General features: G+C 45.6%; 1 protein-coding gene across 4 annotated transcripts in view; it reads left to right on the top strand.

Annotated features, from left to right (window-relative positions):
* The window catches only part of LOC105894926 (MAM domain-containing glycosylphosphatidylinositol anchor protein 1), a 225005-nt gene that overhangs the window by 116424 nt on the left and 86081 nt on the right, over nucleotides 1-22500 (top strand). For all 4 annotated transcript variants that reach the window (XM_031579812.2, XM_031579814.2, XM_031579811.2 and 1 more), the window contains 3 exons: nucleotides 13339-13608; nucleotides 16254-16583; nucleotides 21259-21555. In XM_031579812.2, coding sequence (XP_031435672.1) covers nucleotides 13339-13608; nucleotides 16254-16583; nucleotides 21259-21555 — 897 coding nt within the window. The remainder of the gene's footprint in view (nucleotides 1-13338; nucleotides 13609-16253; nucleotides 16584-21258; nucleotides 21556-22500) is intronic.

The raw sequence follows: 22500 nt of genomic DNA, 5'->3' as shown, positions 1-22500 counted from the left end.
AGTGAGAGACCGAGGGAGAGAGAGAAAGACAGAGAGAGGGAAAGTGAGAGACCGAGGGAGAGAGAGAAAGACAGAGAGAGGGAAAGTGAGAGACCGAGGGAGAGAGAGAAAGACAGAGAGAGGGAAAGTGAGAGGCCGAGGGAGAGAGAGAAAGACAGAGAGAGGGAAAGTGAGAGACCGAGGGAGAGAGAGAAAGACAGAGAGAGGGAAAGTGAGAGACCGAGGGAGAGAGAGAAAGACAGAGAGAGGGAAAGTGAGAGACCGAGGGAGAGAGAGAGAAAAAAGACAGAGAGAGGGAAAGAAAAGAAAAAAAACTCCTCCTCGGTGGGGTCACTTGAGTCTACTGTGGCTGTGTCTTTTTGCTGTCCTCTTCCTCTGCTCGTCGGTCCAATCAATAGCATTGTGCAACTCAAACCACCGGCGATGAACTGCCTTTGAGAGTTGGCCTGATGAAGGTCAGCCCCAGCTCAGAGAGAAGGGAGCTTGTCTTTCAGGTGATTATCATAATTCAATGTCGCTCTTCTCCTTGGCCGATGTTGCTGAGAGACGTGGCCGCGGCCATCGCAGAGCTTCATTTAAGCTGTGTTTGCGTCAAGTCAGGCAAACACTGAGAGACCCCCCCCCCCCTTTACAAAGGACTGAAATAACACAACATCTTGCTTTGACCTTGCAGTGTCACCCATAGAAGCATGCTTTCACCACCCGTGGTTCTCCTCTGGGTTGTGTATGTACCTGTGTTGTCAGGGGAACAAAGGAGAAGGGAAGATGAAAGAACACACAAACACACACACACACACACACACACACACACACACACACCCCACACACCCCACACACACACACACACACACACCCCACACACACACACACACAAGATTATTATTGTTATTGATGAATTATTTCAGCATGTTGAGCAGGTCTTAATGATACGCATCACTTGATTAGGGGATGAGTTAGGAAAGTAAATCAAACTTTAAAACAGAGTTACGTAGGGCACCTTGAACAGCACCTCTCTCGTCGCACACATTGCGCTTCATTCCGCCCAATTAGTTTAGCGTCCTGGTTGTTTTAAAACTTTTAAAAATGGCCGTCTCTTGTGTTCTAAAGAGCACATAAATTTGTCACCAGTGAATTATAGAGTAGCCGTAGAAGAAAAGGGGACCGTAAATGGATCATGAAGGAATCATGAAGTCTTGTATACAACAACGAAAACCTCCAGTCAAGTTCTGAGCAGGGAGAGGTTGTGCAACCAGGCACGCTACATCCAGCTGTTAGCCAGAAATGCACAGAGATTTACAACAGGGCTGCCGCTGACACGATCTGGGGGAGGGAGAAAGGAAAGACAAGAAGACTAAGCTTGTGAAAAGAGGAAGAGATGGGAGAGAAATAGAGTGAGAGGGAGAGAAGGAGAGTGAGTGCGGTGAGGGTGGGAAGGAGGTGGTTTGGGCTCGTGTGCCTTTCCCGCTCTGGTGGCGGTCGATGTGCCTCTCTTGCTGCGCCCCATCAATACTGGGCTGCTGTTACACCGCGATCAATCCCATGCTGCCGCTGTGACATGGCCAGAGCCCAATGGCTGTGCTATCCATCTCCACCCACAGACTCAACCCCGCTAACACACACACACACACACACACACACACACACACACACACATACACACACACACACACACAAAGACACATACATACGCACTCTTGAGTGTTCTCACTTCTCACCACACCACACTTCTCACCACACAAATATGCAAACACACACACACACACACAGACACAGACATACACCCCTCCACACACACAAACTCATCAAAAAGTTCAGACACACACACACACACACTTGTGTATTCACATTCATGCTCATACACACACACACATACAGAGAGACACACACATATATTTGTGTGTTCTCATATTTGGCACACACAGGCACACATCAACACACACTCATGCATATCAACACACACTCATGTATGGACACAGTTTCACATCTACACACACAGAGAGACATTTATATGCCCATTAATGTGGATGTATTTACGAGGCTTATGTGAGAGCATATGTACACACCATATACAAACCTCAACAGCAATACAAATCAACAAACACATCAACAAAACACTCTATAGTGCTTTTTGAAATGACCTTAAACCCTGTGGACCCCTGTTGACAGGATGTCCAGATTAACAGTGTGTGTCCGCTAACAGGCAGCTTCAAACTGAGACTACAAATCCCACAATCCATACTGGCACATGAGCTCGAGAGCGGATCTATAGGCACAGAACTCACGCTGGAAATGAGGAATGAGATGTATTTTCAAACCAATGAAGCACACAGTGGTGCAGCAGTAAGCCTCACAAGCGCTTACCTCCCACATTCATCTCTTCGTACAGCTTTCCCCGTGGATGAAGGCAGCTTTCCCCACAAGAGCGTGACTATTTACCTTCCCGGCCACTTGTTCTGGCGGAGTTCGACCCACCTGTAGTACATTTTCTACACTGCACTGCACCACCGGGAGGCCAATCTGCCCCTCTACCCCTCTGTGACTGAGACTGTGTGCTGGCTCCTCAGATGAGAGTATGGCAGTTGCAGGAGTTGTATGGAGTTATGCTATGGAAAGCAATATGACAGGGAAATTGAGTCTAGAGCTGATTTTTAACCAGACAAATAAGTACACAAGGGGTATGTGGGAAGGCTGCAGAACTGAAATCAATGAAATGAAAAATGGCTTATGTCTAAAGCTTTCAGTACCGGCAACACACCGGAACACTCTGGAACACTGTGGACAAGCTCATCATGTCATCTGATCGACCATCGGGTACAGCTGGAACGCTCTTGCCTTACATAGACAAATACCCAGTAAATAAAGAGGTACATGCTTTACAATTCGATTAAAATGAGTTCAGCTTTTTGTCAGCTCAATTGTACTGTCAAAGCAACCTTCATGCACTGTAGCCTTCCTCACCCAGGTTGTTTAAATGAGTTTCATGGATCGGCATACATCATCATCTTACCATGAGCTATCAAAACACGACACTCTGCTGCTATGATTGTGGGCATTACATTACGTTGTTTGTGCTACGTGATACGGCTTTATGATTTATTTCGGGCAAGGCAGGGTTTAAATTTCAGATATGTCTTTTCTTGCGGCGTGCCATTGCAGTGACTGTGTTCTTTCAATACGTTATACAGTATAGAGACGCGTTAACACTGGCAGGCGTGGGCTCTGGGACGGACACGGGCCAGATGTGGCCCCGGACCTGAGAGACCTGTGGCCCGATTAGGGCCGATCCTTTCTGGATGTAGTATCTGTGTTCATCAGGGTTGGACTGAGTATCTGTCTCTTGGAGCAGTAAGGGGGTCTGGATGTAGTATCTGTGTTCATCAGGGTTGGACTGAGTATCTGTCTCTTGGAGAAGTAGTGGGTCTGGATGTAGTATCTGTGTTCATCAGTGTAAAGAACTGATGTCCACTCAATAAGTAGTTAAGTGCAAAGTTCTCTATTGAACAAACTTGGAGGTAACACAGGCAGGTAATCAAACTTATCACTTTAGCATTAACGTAAGACCAACGTATATCTCGCGTGATCTCCTTTCCGGTGACGTCACGTCACTCATAAGGTCACATATACATGTACACATTATATGACAATCAGGGTTACACTGAGTATCTGTCTCTAGGGGTCTGGATGTAGAATCTGTGTTCATCAGGGTTGGACTGAGTATCTGTCTCTTGGAGCAGTGAGGGGTCTGGATGTAGTATCTGTGTTCATCAGGGGTTAGACTGAGAGCACAGAGATGTTCAAACTTCTCGTTCCAAATTCATTGGACATTTCTTTAGTTGGACTCTTGGGGCTTTAAGAGAAGAGAGCTAGCAGTCGGAGGAAGTGTCTGTGGACTGCATGTGTCTCTGTTCTTTGTTTGTGTGTGTGTATGTGTGTGTGTGTGCGTGTGTGTGCGTGTGTGTGCGTGTGTGTGCGTGTGTGTGTGCGTGTGTGTGCGTGTGTGTGTGTGTGTGTGTCTGTGTGTGTGTGTGGGTCTGTGCATGTCTGTGTCTGTGTGTGTGTGTGTGTGTGTGTGCGTGTCTGTGCATGTCTGTGTCTGTGTCTGTGTCTGTGTGTGTGTGTGTGTGTGTGTGTGTGTGTGTGTGTGTGTGTGTGTGTGTCTGCCCTCGCACTACCTTTAATGATGATGGTTTTATGTAATAGAACAGTGTCAGGCTATTTCCTCTGGTGTCCTTGTGGCGTGGCCCGCCACTCTCAACAAGATTGTTTCCAAGTAGGTCAGGCCGCCGTGAGTGATTTGCCTCCAATTGACAGTGAGGGATTGATTGATTTTTGGACCATAATCCTCCGGCGGTATTGAAGCCGGCTTGTTCGCCTTTAAGACACGCACCAAATCCCCCCTTCCGTAAAATAGCAGAGAGGTTGCAAAGCCCCGATCAGGATGCTGGCCAACCCCATGTGACACCTTTATACATGTGTACGGCTCGCACGCACGCATAGACGTCTGCCGGCTCACATTTAGGGGTGTTAAGTGGCAAAGCTTTCTGTCGAAATAGTTTTATTTTGTTGTTGTTTGTTGAACGTGCTGAAAGTGTTGACAACCTTTTTTTTCTATCCCGCGGCAAAAAAACATAAGATAAGTAAGACCTTCAGGGGCATGCAGGTCTGTGTTCACGTGCGGATGTCTGGATGCGTTTTTGTCAAACGCTGTCATTATGTCCTCAACACCCAAACTGAGTAATTCTTCACACATGCCCTCTCTCTCTCTCTCTGTCTCTCTCTCTCTCTCTCTTTCTCTCTCTCTCACTATCTCTCTCTCTCTCACACACACACACACACACACACACACAGAGACAGATACACAGACACACAGGACAATGTGTGACTCCACTCCTCTCCAGGGAGGGGGCTTAATGGCGTCCGTTAGCGCCCAAGCTAATCATCGGCTGCTTAAGGACTCTGAATGCGTCATTTAGCAGTGTTAATCTCCCCTCTGTCCCGCGTGCAGTCCTCGCCTATTAGCTTGCTGTAATTGGCCGTGGCCTAATTGCCAGAGCCTGTCTCTCTCCCCCTCTGGCGATAGCGTGCAGCTAGTTAGGAATGTCGCAAGGCCTCATCCGTGTCACTCCGGCAACCGCCGTGTCGTCACCCTCCAAGTCCTCCACCATTCTTGCTCGAGAGCTGTTGGTCTGACAACCGTACGGACCCAGTCTTCCTCACATTTGACCAGTGTGTATGTATGCACAAACATTAAATGTGTTTGTCTATATTTGCTTGACTGTATCAGAACATCCCTTTTGTCCTGTCATGTCGCTCTCATTGGCTGACTTTGGGCATCTAAACAGGTGCCTAGAAAGTGCATTCATTCATTAATTTATTTATTCATTTACACACAACTCTCTTGAGACACACCTGCATCCCAGGCAAGGTCACCCCTCCATTACATGGATCCCATCTCCTGTCCTTGTCCTCTGGGTTGTGTGGGGCAGCGGTGACTACCACATTCCACCCTGATTTAAAGCTCTGGCCAGCAGCGGAGAGGCCTGGCCGGCCTAATGAGCAGGAAGAGGAAAGGCATATCTCCTATTGATCAACAGGCCCCCGACTATTAGCACGGCCAGCGGCTGCCATCCTTCCTGCTCAGCCGACTCCATTTTGACTGCTAATATGCCATCAGGTGTAATGAGAATGAATGAATTGCATCTGTGTGCAAATCAGTGTGTGCACATTTGTGTTTTTGTCAATGTATGTGTGTGTGTGTACGGGTGCGTGCGTGCATGTGTGTGTGTGTGTGTGTGTGTGTGCGTGCATGCGTGCGTCTTGACTGTATGTGTGTGTGACTCTATGTGTGTCTGAAGTATGTCTGCGTGTGTTTGAGTATACAGTATGTGTGTGTGTGTGTGTGTGTGTGTCCATGCTCGTGTTTGTGTGTGTGTTTGTCCATGCTCGTGTGTTTGTGCGTGTGTGTGTCTGTGTGTGTGTGTGTGTGTGTGTGTGTGTGTGTGTGTGTGTGTGTGTGTGTGTGTGTGTGTGTGTGTGTGTACACAGGCAGAGCAATTCCCCTTGGGGAAGGACATTTGCCACCCTGACTGCTAACAAATTCAGCTCGGAGTGGAAAGCAAAAAAAACAACAACCCAAGAACAGTGCGCTTATGCAAAGCGCATAAAGAAAACGCTGTTCAAAACCCCGGCCGGGCCCTGAGTCCCATGCATCTCCTCTCTCAGGCTGCCAGGCCTCCGCGTCACAGTCCCAGCCACTTGTTGACTTTGATGGAAGACGGCCTGTAAAAACAATCCGGCGACAGCGACAGCCATCTGTGCGCGCCGCGGCGCCACGCCACTAGCCGATTTATTTAACTCCGCTAATTGACACCGTTAAATCACCTGCGATGAATTGCCGTGGCTAATGATGTTGTTGTCGTGTCTTACATCGCGCCGTGCTAATTACATGTCATCCATTGGCTCTGTCAGTCTCTCATTAATCTAAGAGGAAAGGGGGTGTGAAGGGAGGGGGCGGGGGTTGCGCTTTTCTGTTGTTGCTGTCAGAGCTGCTAAGTGTGTTTGACTGAAGCCTGCTAGAGCCAACCCGGCAGTGAGGTCGAGGAAGTCGTTGACAGATGGAAAGACCACAGATTGTCGCTTTGGATATGATTTCTCTTCTAGTCTTGTAGATTTTATTAAAGCTTTTAACAAGGTCATAGAAATAATATGCACCTTAAGCTGATGAGAAGGAGTAGCAGTTGACAGCTCCCCATCAGTGGGCTATGGCCATGAGAATGGCAGAGACTGACTCAACTGTTAAGTGCTGGGGCTGCAGCATTATTAGAGTTTTATCTATTCATATCGTTTTTTCAATATTTAAAAAAGTTTAACAGTCGCTGAGAAGACTTTATAATAAGTCTTAAATTGGCCTGCAGGGGGAAAAGTCCACAGTACTAAGACAGTATAAAAACCACAATTATGCTTTTAGTCTAAAATAAATATGCGAACCGCTCCACTAAAAGGCAACATAGCTTTAGTCTACTTGTCTCTTGTGCAGTGACAAAAAAGATTCTGTGCTTTTACCTCCTTTGTCCTCATGTTTCAAACTCTTCCTCTCAGTCTTCTCCTCCTCAGAGGGGTTTCTCACTCCGTTCCTTTCACGTTCTACCTCTTTTCATTCTGTTCCCTTCACGTTCCTCCTCTATATCCCTCCGTTGCCTTCACGTTCCTCCTCTATTTCATTCTGTTCCCTTCACGTTCCTCCTCTTTCATTCTGTTCCCTTCATGTTCCTCCTCTTTCATTCTGTTCCCTTCACGTTCCTCCTCTATATCATTCTGTTCCCTTCACGTTCCTCCTCTATTTCCCTCCGTTCCCTTCACGTTCCTCCTCTATATCATTCTGTTCCCTTCACGTTCCTCCTCTATACCCCTCCGTTCCCTTCACGTTCTACCACTCCGTTCCCTTCACGTTCCTCCTCTATTCCACTCCGTTCCCTTCACGTTCCTCCTCTATTCCCCTCCGTTCCCTTCACGTTCTACCACTCCGTTCCCTTCACGTTCCTCCTCTATTCCACTCCGTTCCCTTCACGTTCCTCCTCTATTCCCCTCCGTTCCCTTCACGTTCTACCACTCCGTTCCCTTCACGTTCCTCCTCTATTCCCCTCCGTTCCCTTCACGTTCTACCTCTATTTCATTCTGTTCCCTTCACGTTCCTCCTCTATGAGTTTTACAGTTTTTTCAAATCATTTTCACTCTTGTCTCAATACCATGTACACATTCCCAAAACACTTAACACATTGAGCATACCAGTAGACTATGTGAACCAAACCGTGGATACTTGCCCCTATGCTTAGATACAAATGCAGTCAATGACACCTTCTTCATAGATACCTGTCTCAGTCAATGTCAACTACCAGCAAAACGCTTTGCAACTACAGCATTTTTTGCCGATGTTTAGATACTCTTTTCAAAACAGTTAACTTTCAGTTCAAAACCTAACTTACAGTAATTTAGATCACTGTAGATGGAAATATGCTGTATTTGGACCGACAAATGAAGTTATATGCTTGAATTAGCAGAAAGTTTATATAGATTATTTACTTTTTTTGGCTTGCAGACTTCTTACCATCTCTACAGAAGGCAAACATAGATGTAGCTGTTCCTGAAGAGTTGTTTTCACTATTACAGTACTGCTCTATATGTAAGTCATAGGCTATCAGTGAAAGACAGTGATTGAAGAATGCAACTACAGTATATGTACCCACTCAATTGTGACATCTATTGTGAGAGGCAAACCGACATATGAACACTGTCTTCAGATACTTGCCTTGGATTGACGTAGTTCCAAGATGCAATGCAGAGGAGAATGTTACCGTAAATGCCAAGTTCAAACATGTAAAAGTTTGACACCAAATACAGAGGACAGAATGAATCAGCATTAGGGCTACAGCACACTTCTAGTGGTATTACAGTACTTTGGTAGACTGTATCTTGTGTTGATTTGCATTTGAGAATACTGCAGTAAATACGTAGCATATTCATGCCTTTTTGTTGTGCTGTAGTAAGCCTACATAGTGCAGTAACACGTGCAATTTTAGCATATGGCTGTAATGAAACATATTGCAGCATTTTAGAATGATTTGTTTACTGTTATATTACAATATTTACTGAAGTCCAAAGAAGTGTTTGTCTGTCTGTGTTTTTTCTCTTTTTTGCAATGCAACACTACAGTAATCTATGCCAAACTGGAGGATACAGCTACATGTTATATATGCAATTGGCAATGCTTCAAGTTGTTAGTGTTTTTTAGGTCATTGTACTCTGAGAGAGAACATTTGCTAAAGTTACGGCAGCATGAGTCGTGTTTTGGTGGTTGTAGTGCATTTTGCACCAAAGGTTAACTGATATGCTGAGGTGTGTGTCTGTAAAGTCCACTGTGTGAAGTGTTTGGGAAAAGTGTTCATGGTATTGAGACAAGAGGAAAATGATTGGAAAAAACTAATTTGGTCACTGTTCAAGGCTTGTCCCCGTGCCACACGCTTCTGCACGGGGATGTTATCTCAGCTCCCCTAATAGTGCTCCTGTGCTTTACCTCTCCTTTTCCTCTAATCGCTCTCTCTCTCGCTCTCTCTCTCCCTCGGTCTCTCTCTCTATATATATATATATCGCTCTCTCTCTCTCTCTCTCGCTCTCTCTCTCTCTTTCTCTCTCCCCCTCTCTCTCTCTCTCTAGTGGAGGTTTGAAAGTAATTCTCTCTCCCCTCCTCTGCTGCCACCACTGCTGCTGGTTTCAAACACTTACCCACTCTCTCCCATAAGGCCTGTTTCTATCTCCAGCACTCTCTTTCCACGGGCCAATGGAGTGTACCAAACCTGCAATAAACCCTTGTGTTCTCTCCCTCCCTCCCCAAACTCTTCCTCTCAGTCTTCTCCTCCTCAGAGGGGTTTCTCACTCCGTTCCTTTCACGTTCTACCTCTTTTCATTCTGTTCCCTTCACGTTCCTCCTCTATATCCCTCCGTTCCCTTCACGTTCCTCCTCTATTTCATTCTGTTCCCTTCACGTTCCTCCTCTATTTCATTCTGTTCCCTTCACGTTCCTCCTCTATATCCCTCCGTTCCCTTCACGTTCCTCCTCTATTTCATTCTGTTCCCTTCACGTTCCTCCTCTATTTCATTCTGTTCCCTTCACGTTCCTCCTCTATTTCATTCCGTTCCCTTCACGTTCCTCCTCTATTTCCCTCCCTCCCTCCCTCTCTCCCTCCCTCGCTCACTCCCCCTCCCTGGGATCTTGCTCTCTCTTTCTCTCTCTCTCTCTTTGTCTCGCACACCATTTGTTACAGGTAAAGGGAACTGTAACACACACAAGTGAAGTATGAATAAAGTTTGATTATCTGACTCTGTATGTGTCTTTGGATAGAAGACAGGAAGAGGGTGTGGTTTATACAAGAAGTCGCGTCAAATAGGGCACATGTTTATGTATTTCCTAACCTAATATTCATTGGTAGAACAATTGTTGTACCTTCAAAGCATTACATTGATTTGAGATATATATCTTATTATATATAATTAATTATATATATATATATAAATATATTTCAACACCCTTTACTGTAGGCATCATCTTTTATGAACTATCTGAACCCCTCCCCTTTAACTAAGGGACATTGGGCAATCAGAAACTGAATACATTTAAAAATGTCCTTCAGTTGGAGGGACTACTCTTAAATTCCAATGATGGTAGAAGACATGTCTGTTCTGTGGCATTATTTGTGCTTCCTCAAACAATGTCTCTGGATTCACCACACCACAGGAAATTGAAGCGATAATTCTTACCACCCCATCCTAGCCTTGTCCCCCTGTGTCTCTTCTTCTCTCCTCGGTCTTTCACGCCTCTCTTTCTCTCTTTGTCTTCCTCTTCCTCTTCTCTGGGTCTGTCTGTTTCTCTGTTGGTCTCTTCCTGTATCCAGGCATCTATTTTTTATTGGCTGTGCAAATAAAAGTGCTCAAGCACCTTTGAGGCAGGTCTTATATAAAAAGTAGGCATGTGTGTTTGTGTTGGTGTGGTGCGGTGTGGTGGTGTGTGTGTGTGGTGTGTTGGTGTGGTGTGTGTGTGTGTGTGTGTGTGGTGTGTGTGTGTGTGTGTGTGTGTGTGTGCCCCCAAGTATTTGTCTGGGTCATTCTGAGCGTGTGTGTGTGTGTGTGTGATGTGATGTTTCTGTGGTGTCTCATTACTGCTTCCAAATGTTTGTGACCTATGACTAAACTGTAGTCACGAAGGGCATCGTTTTATGCTCCTGTATGTATTTTGGGAATCGCTAAAGGATCATTTAGGATTTGGGAGAGTTAGGATCAAAAGGCAACACTCGTCTCCACTCAACTCTCTCTCTCTCTCTCTCTTTATTTCTCTCTCTCTCTCTTTCTCTCTCTCTCTCCCTCGCTCTCTGTCTCTCTCCCACACACACTTACACACACTCACTCACTAACACAGACACGCACTTTGAGGTCAATAAGATAATGGAATGTGTAGAGGTCTGATCAGCTCTATGAGGTAGGTAACACTAGGATTTTAACCAAATGAAATGTAATGTGAGACTGATGAAGCAAATATGAGAAAACTGATTTTTACCCTCAGATCTAACCAGAGGCCTTGGCTCTGCCTCTGCTGATCATCCGGTATTGTTTTTAATATAACACACTGATGGGCTGATGTAGATGGCAGAGGAGCGGTAGTTATAGATCATTACACTGAAAGGGTACAAGTTAAAGCCACCGTAGACATCAGTGATTACAGAGTGCAGCTGTTACATTAGCTATGTTTGGCAATTGAATACCAATCGTCTGTAAGGAAAATGGTAAAATAGTTATGATTTTACAAAAATAGGCCCAGGAATAGATAGGACAGGATCTGGAAGTGCCTGGCTGTATTTCTCTTTCACCGTAAATAGTGCTTCATCACGCACTCTCTTAATGAGCTCGTTTGGCAACATTAGTCAGTGTTCTATAAGTGCTGCTGGGCAATATTTTTTCAGCAAATATATATATATATATATATATATAAAAGATGTTGATGGTGCAGAAATCTTGTGAAGTATTAAGTGGAGTTTTAATAGTCTTAATCTCTGACCTTTGCGATTCATGATTGGTTGCCAGTGCCTTAAAAGGCATGACTGCCTTGGAAAGGACTATGCGGCCATTGTTTGTCGAACTTGTGGAGTCTTTTCTCACATAGCTATAGGACTCTTGTTCTCTCCGGTGCAATTTGATAGTCCTTTTAGGTACAGGTTTAGTCAGTTTCAGTTAGTAGTTTCAGTTACACATGTTGTGCCTTTTATATTTGAAGTTCCTGTAGTGGGGAACGCTTCCGTGGTCCGTCTCTTGTAGCTGTTCCACACTGGCAACTCTGTGTGTGTGTGACATTGTTTCACATGTGGATCTGTCTTTGTCCGTGTGAGGAAATGCTTTCTTGGGTCACTGTGGTATAGAACTTTGTGTACGAGTGTGTGTGTATGTGTGTGTGTGTGTGTGTGTGTGTGTTTGAATCTGTTGTACAGCATGTGTGTGTTCTCTGTCTCTTATAGCCCCTCAGGACATGTAGACCTTTGTGTGTGTGTGTGTGTGTGTGTGTGTGTGTGTGTGCGTGTGTGTGAGTGTGTGTTCAGCGGTTCAACCATTCCACAGATGATAAATGTCTTTTTGGAAGTACTCTTTTCCCACTCTGGGCTAAGCCTCGTCTCCTTTTTGTGTCCCTTTCTGCAGTCCTTTGTTCTCCTCTCCCTCAGTTGCCCTCTGTACACGATGCGTTCAGGTCGACGGGGCTGCTATCGATCTCTGTCCGGGTCTCTCCTGAAAGTTCCCCTCCTTGAATATCAGGGCATTTCATTCTTTTCAGGAGGGGGGCTGGTTTCAAACTCAGACACAGATAAAAGAGCTCTTGTCGGTGTGCCACTATAAACCATACACTGTTGCTTTTATAAGTCTAAAAAGATACACTTGGAGACACAGAGATATTGCTATTACTCAATGGCTTTTTTAAATTATGCAGGTTTTTCCATGTAGATGCTTGAATGAGTAGAAAATCCATTTGACACGGACTCCCCAAGCACTCCTCTCAATAGCTCTGTACAGCTCCAGGCTTTGTTACCATTGTTTTGTTGAGAATGTGTTTGATTATGCTATTCTTCATTGAGTCTAAGGCCACGTGCCTTTCATCTTTTTAATGCTACTGATGATAATGGAGAACTCGTGTGTGTGTGTGTGTGTATGTGTGTGTGTGTGTGTGTGTATGTGTGTGTGTGCTCTTGGGTGTTATTTTTTAATCTGGGAGAGACAGTCATGCACATTTTTCATAAGTGATTAAACGGCTCTTATCCTCGGTACTTGTGTTCTGTCATTGTCTGTTAGTATCTCAAAGGTTGATGGTTCAATTAACAAAATGGCCGCCCAATCACTGGTTCTTTGGCTCCAGGGCTGTATTGTAGAATACTTAATCATTAGTTTATCTTAATGTGGTGATGCCTTATTAGACACGTTTGTGGGTTGCCTCAGCTGTATTTAAGAACATCAAAAACGTTTCCCCAAACCTAGTCATGATTGCTCTACAGCATTGTTTTCGTTTATCGCTATCACAGTTTGTTTTTGTTTATCGCTATCACCCTTCCACTTACTCACACCAGTGGACTTCCAGAGTTCTGGAAAGAACTCATCAGAGTATACTGAGTTCTTGTATCGAGACAAGCCATAGAACCCTTATATATTTCACCATTTATTCTGATGCATCAGCACATCTCTTATGATGCCCCAGTATACTTTGATGCCACATGTTTGTTTGATCCCAGCTCTCTCTGTCCTCCACTATCCCAGCTGCCCCGGTTCTGCGGCTGTCTGGAAACGAGACGCTGGTGGTGGACCCGGGCCGAGACGTGACCATGTCCTGCGAGGTAATGGCGGGGTTCCCCACTCCGGTGGTGACCTGGTCCCGCTACCCTGACAAACTGCCCAGGGGCGCGCAGGTCCGCGGCGGATCCCTCACCCTCCGCTCCGTCAGCTCCTCCGACTCTGGCTTCTACAACTGCACCGCCGTCAACAACGTGGGCAACCCAGCCAAGAAGAACGTCAACCTCATCGTCAGAAGTAAGAGACAGTAGAAGTGGAGATAACACCAACACACCACCACACTGCATGTGCCAAAACTCCAGTTTGCTCATTATCTGTGTGTGTGTATTCGTGTGTGACTGTCTGTGTGTATGTCCGAGAGCATTATCTGTGTGTGTGTGTGTATGCATGTGTGAGTGTCTGTTTGTGTGTATTTGTGAGAGCCAATGTATTACAATCATTTTAACGTATTATTATTTTAATCACAATCAAAGTTAATACAATACAGCTGGAAAACGATGTAATAATATATACTTGTTATGTTCCAGTCAAATGCTACATACAACAGTACCTACACTGTGTCAAATAGTTATCACAATAAAACACTTCCTGATTTCATCTGTTTTGCAACGAGAGCAACTCAGAACAGCAAACATGGTCTGTCAGTTCCCATAAGTTTCCATTGTTCTGGGTGGGCCGCACTCCAGCATATGTATTCAGTGAGCAGTTGATCTCTGATTATCTCCAACGCCTCTGCCTAATCGTGTCAGGCTCGGAGGTTAAGTGCATTTCTGTAATATCCTGCGATCAAACAGCCATCATCGGCAGGCCCCGCTGACTATTTTTAGAGCCTTTAATCATCTTTATTTACTCCAATTAATTTGCCGGGAACGGAGAGTAATTAGCGTCGGAGAGAACAGGGAGGCACTCCGACGGTGCGTGCTTTAGTGTGGATGGCCGAGGCGTTTCTGCTCTTTCTCTCTCCATCCCTCCTCAACCTCTCTCCACCTCTCTTTCTTTCTTTCTCTCTCTGTTAATGGGCCTCAGCGTGTCATCCAAGCACAGGTGGCGTCTGCTACCGTTGTTGTTGTCGCCGCCACCGCCACCGCCACCGACCAGCCTCAATCAGCGGTCGCAGGTAGCAGCATACGGGAGCCATCCGTTTGAACACACCGCACGAGCCATATGGTGGCTGAGTCCTCCCCTCTCACCACCCCCCACCCCCACCCTCCTCTCAGCGGAGTGTTCATTATGTGACGGGACCGACGCACAGTAAACTGTTCCGTTTCTCTCTCTCGTTTGAACGCTTGCACCCCCCAGTGCTCGGGTCCAATTGGGTCCATCTGCTGGGAGGCCAGGTGTGACAGTAAAAGGCCCAGAAACCTCCGTTTGTGTGTGTGACGGGGATGAATCTCTCCTGTGCACCATCTCTGCAGCTCAGCTTGTTGATGAGACGCTGACTTAGACCTGTGCTGCAAAGGTGCACGGACACAGTAGGCCGACGTCGGTATTTTACACTTTAGGCTTTTTAATACTTTTTCATCTTCTTAAATAAAGGCAAGCTATTTTACAGAGGATGGCTGATGGGTTAAAACTCCTCTGTAATCCTGAGCATAGAATTTTCAGGAATATTGCCCCATGTACATTTACATTTACATTTAGTCATTTAGCAGACGCTTTTATCCAAAGCGACTTACAATGTATACACATTTTACATTTACACTGATGGCACACTGCACATCAGGAGCAATTAGGGGTTCAGTGTCTTGCTCAAGGACGCTTCGACAGGGAATCGAACTAGCAACCTTCTGATTACTAAACGACTTCTCTACCTCCTGTACCACTGTCACCCCCATGTAGTGTACATGGTAGTGCAAATATGTCTTTAGAAGCATTGCAGCTGCAGTATTGCAGTATTGAAACTACAGATGAGATCACTCTGCATTGGTCTGGTAAACTTTCTCGGGTGGCACGAAAAGGGCTTACAAAGTCTCCTTCCTTAAAGCAGCGATACACAATCTTTACTGAAGTAGTGGCACTAAGGTCCCTCTGGTACTGTATCTCCTTCCGCGCACACGCTTTCAACTTTATCTCTGCCAGAGCGGAGAAATCAGGCTAGGTATTACAAATGAAGGTTGAATCAGCAAAGTCTTGAAGGATGTTGGGAAAACCCTTCACGCTCAGTCATATTCAGGTTAGCTGTTTTAACTTTACAGTCTAAATGCACACCGCTTTAAGACATGGTCCTCAGCTAGCGTTAATGTATGTAAGAAGTCAAATGGTCATCTACACCTATTCATTTTGGAAAGCATGTAATCATGCATTCCTGTCGGGTGCATATAACACGTGCCGCGGCTTTAGTCAGTTATCACGCAGCTAATTGGCTATTCTTAGCATATGCTCTCATGTATAAGTCAACAGTCGAGCAGGTAAGACGCTGATGAATAAGTAAAGCGAACAAAAGGGGGCCAAACGCTGACCTACCTGGAACATCGGTGACACAGAGCAGCTGACTAAGTCATTTCAATACGTTCAGATTTTTTTTCGGACCCAGCTGTAACATTAATACTATTACTCTCACTTAGAGTTCCCCGCATTCTGTGCTATTCTTCCCAAAACCTTTCAGCTTTTCAGAAATCTGTATTGATCTTATTTTAAGGGGAAATTTTGTAGAATAATTGCTCTAATTATGTTCGCACAGACCGAGATAATATTACTGCCACGCATGAAACTTTATTTTCCAATTTTTGTATTTCCCTCACTGCACTGGTACATAGCTTTACCACCTCTGAATCAGCATCTTCTCCCATGTATCGTCTGTTCTTACAGGGAACGGTTTGTTTTGCACTGTCTCTCTCATTCTCTCCCATTGTTGATTGTTTACTCCCCCCCCCCTCCCCCAGTGATGAAGAACCTCACCTTCCAGATCACGCCCGACTCTAACAAGGACAGCGAGAGCATCCAGATGGGCCGGGACCTCAAGCTCTCCTGCCACGTGGACGCTCTGCCCCAGGACAAGGTCAACTACACCTGGTACAAGAACGCTGTGCCCGTCTACCCCACGGACAGCCTGATCGTGCTGCGCAGCGACCCGGACATGCCCCCGGGCACCAGCAGCCTGGAGATCGTGGACATGAAGTTCCGTGACCAGGCCACCTACAGCTGCGTGGCCAACTTCCCCGGGAGCAGCGTGCAGGAGATGCGCGTGGACATCAACATCACCCAGAGCAGCGGTACGGGCGCTAGACTGCTCCTTCCTCTTCTGCTGCCTCTTCACCCTCCTCTTCTTCTTCCTTTTCCTCCTCCTCCTCTTCCTCTTCTGCTGCCTCTTCACCCTCCTCTTCTTTTTTCTTCCTTTTTTCTTCTTCACCCTCCTCCTCTTCTTCCTTTTCTTCTGCCTTTTTTCCTTCTTCTTCTTCCTCCTCCTCCTCTTCTACTTCTTCTTTTCCTTCTTCTTCTTCCTCCTCCTCCTCCACTTCTACTTCTTCTTTTCCTTCTTCTTCCTCCTCCTCCTCCACTTCTACTTCTTCTTTTCCTTCTTCTTCTTCCTCCTCCTCCTCTTCTACTTCTTCTTTTCCTTCGTGTTCATCCTCCTCCTCCTCTTCTACTTCTTCTTTCACCTCCTCCCTCCCCTGCCCCCATGCCCCCTCTCTCCCCCCTCTCTGTCTCTGTCTGTGAATTGTGTGGACTTACCTGTATTCTTTTATCCCCCTTTTCCGGCTTCTTCCTTTCCTTCAATTCCCGTTTAATACTGCGTCATTTATCATAGGCCTACAGTATTCTTTTTACAAGCTTTCCACCTTTCTCTCCCACCTAACCTTGTGGGCAATCCCTCCAAGCTTTCATTTGGCAGTCTCTGTCTATTACGTCCCTCCTATTTCTCTCTCTCTCTCTCTCTCTCTCCCTCTCTCTCTCTTTCTCTCTCTCTTTCTCTCTCTCTCTAGCCAGCCTGTAAGGCAGATTCTTTTTTTAAATTTTTTATCTCCCTCAATCTCTCTGTCTGACCTCTTCTATTAAACCTTGCGAGGGCTGTGGGTGTTTGGAAAACTATCCCAGCCAGACCTCTCTCTAAACACACATCTTTATAATTCACTCTTTGTTTTCCAGCGTAGAACACTGTTCCTGTTTCTCTCTACCCTCGAGACTTCTGCTGCCACCACCCAAACACACTCGGGTCACATCTCAGTATTTTGTACCAATATATTTGGCACTTTTGAAAGACAAAAAAAAAACATAGTTAGCATTAGAAAGAGCCAGAGCCGGGCCTCCTGAAGAGAGGCTGTGCTGACTGAGGCAGCCTCAGGGAGTCCATCTGCCTCGGCATCTGATTAGACTGAGTTAGAGAGTTAGGGAGAGGAAGAGAGAGAGAGAGGGAGAGAGAGAGAGAGGGAGAGAGAGAGAGTTAGAGAGTTAGGGAGAGGTAGAGGAAGAGAAAGATTGAGTTAGAGAGTTAGGGAGAGGTAGAGGAAGATTAGACTGAGTTAGAGAGTTAGGGAGAGGTAGAGGAAGAGAAAGATTGAGTTAGAGAGTTAGGGAGAGGTAGAGGAAGATTAGACTGAGTTAGAGAGTTAGGGCGAGATAGAGAAAGATTAGACTGAGTTGGGAGAGGTAGAGAAAGATTAGACTGAGTTACAGAGTTAGGGAGAGGTAGAGAAAGATTAGACTGAGTTACAGAGTTAGGGAGAGGTAGAGAAAGATTAGATTGAGTTAGAGAGTTAGGGAGAGGTATAGAAAGATTAGACTGAGTTACAGAGTTAGGGAGAGGTGGAGAAAGATTAGATTGAGTTAGAGAGTTAGGGAGAGGTATAGAAAGATTAGACTGAGTTACAGAGTTAGGGAGAGGTAGAGGAAGATTAGACTGAGTTAGTGAGTTAGGGAGAGGTATAGAACGATTAGATTCAGGTAGAGAGTTAGGGAGAGGTAGCGAAAGACTAGACATATGACTGTTTCATTTTTATGTCACTCCTCTTTAAAATCTTTTGCTAAAGCATTGTAGGACATTATCAGTCACAGTCAAAAGGTCAGATTTTCCTTGCACATACTGAATGGTAGTAGACTATGGTGGGAAATGATTCGTTTATTTAGTTATTCATGTTAACTGACCGTGTAGATAGACACACCACCGCATTCTAGCAGCTCATCAGGTGTATGATCTCGGATCTTTTGGTTTTTCAGTGGCATGCTGTTCTCTTAAATGACGTGTGAATTTAAAACGTTTGTCAGCTTTTGCTGTGTAGCTCATCAGTGTCTGATTTGGACGGATTAGGTAATCACAGGCTTTAGGACTGGGATAAGTAGCAGCAGCTATCCCATGCAATTCCAACGCCAATGGCGACCAGCAGTGGTAGTGGTAAGGAATGATAGGGAATGCTAGGGAATGCTAGGGAGTGGGGTAGTAGCAGTAGAAATGCTAGGGATAGGGAATGTCTTTTCGAAATCTCCACACTATATGCAGCATACATTATATACCTACACATGCAAACATACACTCTGACACAAATTACACCCCATAACCTTCCAAACGCATTACAGGCCCCTGTCTAAGTTAGCATGCAGTAATTAGCCTAAGAGCACTTGCTAACACACACTCATGACCATGTAACACTACTTATCGCACACAGAAATGGGGCGGGACGTTTCTTTCCATTGTACAACCGTTAGTAGTACAAATCAATTAGCAACGAGATGCAACTTTGTTTAAACAAATCGAGTTATTGTGGTGTGAGCGTTGCATTGCATTGCCACTGCCACTTATTATCATGTTCAATGTGTTCTCCCACCTTAGAGGACAGTCTGCACACATTCAGCTCCTGGGCCAGAGGACCTACATCAAAAAAGCTGAGTGAAATATGCCATGAAATATGAATCCAGGCTCCATCTTATTGGCCTCATTAAAGCACACCGCGGCCAATGGCAGTCAGCAGCCAGTCATGGCACGATGAATAAAACAACACATGGGGACACTCCTCCGGTGCCACTTTCCTCGCAGATGGATCCCTCCATCTGAGCGACGTGTGTGTGTGTGTGTGTGTGTGTGTGTGTGTGTGTGTGTGTGTCTGTGTGTCTGTGTGTCTGTGTGTGTGTCTGTGTCTATGAATGTGTGTGATGGAGGATGGTCACTAGGACTCTGCCCTGATACCGCGCTCAGAGGAATGACCGTCCCACATCATTTACTCTTAAGAGAAGAGGCTAGTTCAGCTTGTCCCTGGCAGAGGAAACCCAGAGGGTTGTTACACACAGTAGAAGAAGTGCTGTGCCGCATAGCAGAGAGGACTCAGAGCTGCTGTAGTACACTGAACATATCCCTGGCCATTGTTTGGTTTATAAGGTTATTTGCAAGCAGTTTGTTGATTGTCTGTGTTTGAAGACCAGTTCAGGGTGTAATGAAAGCAGTGGTGGCAAAGTTTGTGAATAGAGGTTATTGATGCTGACAGATTTTGACTGGAGTTGAATTTCTGAATGCTTAAATTCTTGAAATTCTTAAATTCTTTCTGGTTTGGAATGTTTGGATATGGTATGTTGCCCGGCTGTCTAAGGCTTTCAGCTTGCTTCCCCCTTTAGATGTTCCACATAAAAAAATTGTTTTGCTTCTTCCTGTTCAGAAAGGAAACCAAGGACAACCTCAGCTCAGTCTGATTTCTAGAATATTTTTTAAAACCTTCAAGGGTTCATTTGCCATAGAGCAGCTATCACAGAGGTTTCAAAAGCATTCTGTAAAACTTCCTAGAGTAGAACCTGTTCTGTGTGAACTCATTTGATACTCTTATTCTATGGAAACAAACAACTCCCCCTCAGATAGATAGATAAACATGAAGAGACCTCGTGTTTATCTATCTATCTGAGGGGGAGTTGTTTCCATAAAATAAGGAGTCCTTGGAGTCCCCCTCAGATAGATAGATAAACATGAGGACTCTCGGAGTCCACCAGAAAGGAGGTTCATTCTCAGTAAAGGTGAACACCAGCTGTCACAGTGCATTCGTGACACCAAATAATCTCAGCTCCCATACATCTGCATCGGCTGTCTTGCTCTCTTGCTGTCTTGCTTTCCCCTCATTTTCTTTCTTTCTCTGGCTGCCTCTGTCGCTGTATTCTCCTGCTGGCAGTAAGTCTACACCTCATTTGCCTGGCCTCACTCCTTTCTCTCTCCCTCTCCGTCTCTATGCCTCTCACGCCGCCTCGCTGGCAGCTCCGCTGGCACGCCGTCTCGCTAACTCACGTCTCTCATTGATGCACGACGGAGCACCTGTCTGAGGATATTGATATTGGTGGAATGTTTCTTTAACCTTGACACCGAGGGCAGTCTAGCAGTCTAGCTTCTTTTTTTTTTTTTTCTCCTTGCGGAGGAGCATTTAGATGTATCCGCTGACACCTACTAAACATTTAAGAGCGCCATAAAAGCAGCGGTGCTAATAGCAATATGCTAGTCACTCTACCATCCTCCACACGCCTCCTTGCTCTTTAACCACCCCCAACACAACCCCACACTGTTTCCCTATCTGACTTCTTCACACGCTGCCCTCACACGACCTTCTCAATTACAATGTACTCCCTTGTCACCTCCCCTTCATTGCCTCCCGTCGACTGGGCCCCCTGCACCAAGCGTGCCCTCAGTCACCTCTGTCAAGGCAACCACGGAATGATGAGTAACAAAGCACAGTATTCCATTACAAGGGCAGAGGGAAAAAGATTACATAGGGCACATTCTATCAAGTCGTATGCATTACATAACTGATACAGAATATAAATCAGATCTTTTGTTTGTTCGTTTTTTTTTTTCTATTCCTTCTTTCTCTTTCTCTCTCTTTCACTCTTTCTTTCTCTTCTTCTTCTTCTTCTTCTTCTTCTACCTCCTATTTTTCTTTTCTCTCTCTTCCCCTTCTCATCCTGTCTCTTTTTCCCCCCACACAGTGACTCCCCCCATCTTGACCGTGCCGCCCGGCGGAGCGACGGTCAGCGTGAAGGAGGGGGGCGTGGCCGAACTCGTCTGCCTGGTGGATGGAAAGCCGCGTCCTCCCGTCCTGTGGTCGCGTGGGAGCAAGGACCTGACCATGCCCAACGGCGAGTGGGTGGTGGAGACGCGGGACGGGCGCCTGCAACTCACCAACGTCTCCCGTGACCTCATGGGCCCCTACCGGTGCCAGACGGCACCCTACAACGGGCTCAACATCAAACGCCGGGAGGCCCAGGTTCAGCTCAATGTCCAATGTGAGTACTTCTCCTAGAAACATGAGAACGTACAGGCTACAGGACACAGGACACATGTGCACACATGGCTATTATGCTAAGATGGTGGTGGTTGTCAAAGGAGAGTCCAGTGGTAGAATTAAAAGACATGTGACCGACTTCCGCACACAAAGACATGCAAATATGCAATCATCAGATTCCACATGGTCACTGCATATACACTCATACTTTGACATGATATGTTAAAAATGTATCACAAGGGAAACATTTCATACATAGAACTTGGAAGCAGAAATATGTATATTCGATACATATTGTACTTACATATACATATATATTAATATTTACATTACATATATATTTCAAACTTCAATGGAAAGGCAACAGAGCATTCTTTCATGCAGCTGTCACTAATCTGATCAAAATGTTTTCACTTTGGCTTATGCCAAAATGTATTTTACAAATGTGAAGTTGAGCTGGTGTGTGTTTCAAAGTACTTCTCACAGAGGCATGTCGCTGGTGTCTCCTCATTGCACTTCCCTTCAAATGACTCCTGAATGCCTTTTAGTACCATCCACTTTGGGTTATACTGTTGTCTGGCATTAAGGACTCTTGCTATTTATTGTGTAAGAAGAGCACTTGTTAAGTCCGTTTCCAATTTGCCTCGATCGATTGGGTCATTAGATTGTGATTGCTTCTCCTCACACCCGATACAACTTTAATCTTTCTCAGAACCCCCCCCCCCCAAAAAAACAGATATCACCTGGATGTCATGACGACAGCGGAGCAGCACTGATGCCCCCAAGCAAGACTGACGGATAGTTACTTGGTTACAGGCGCCAATATTCCATTAGGACGCTAGCAGCCAGTCAGCCTTTATCAATGACTTTAAGTGACTATATTTAGAGGTAGCATTTTGCAGGCTTGTAAGCGCACTAATGCATTCAGAGTTTCAATAATGCATCC

The sequence above is a fragment of the Clupea harengus genome, chromosome 14 (assembly GCF_900700415.2).
Source record: "Clupea harengus chromosome 14, Ch_v2.0.2, whole genome shotgun sequence".
Taxonomy (NCBI): Eukaryota; Metazoa; Chordata; class Actinopteri; order Clupeiformes; family Clupeidae; genus Clupea; species Clupea harengus.
Note: the sequence above shows the minus strand (reverse complement) of the source record. Positions and strands in the feature narration are given on the sequence as shown.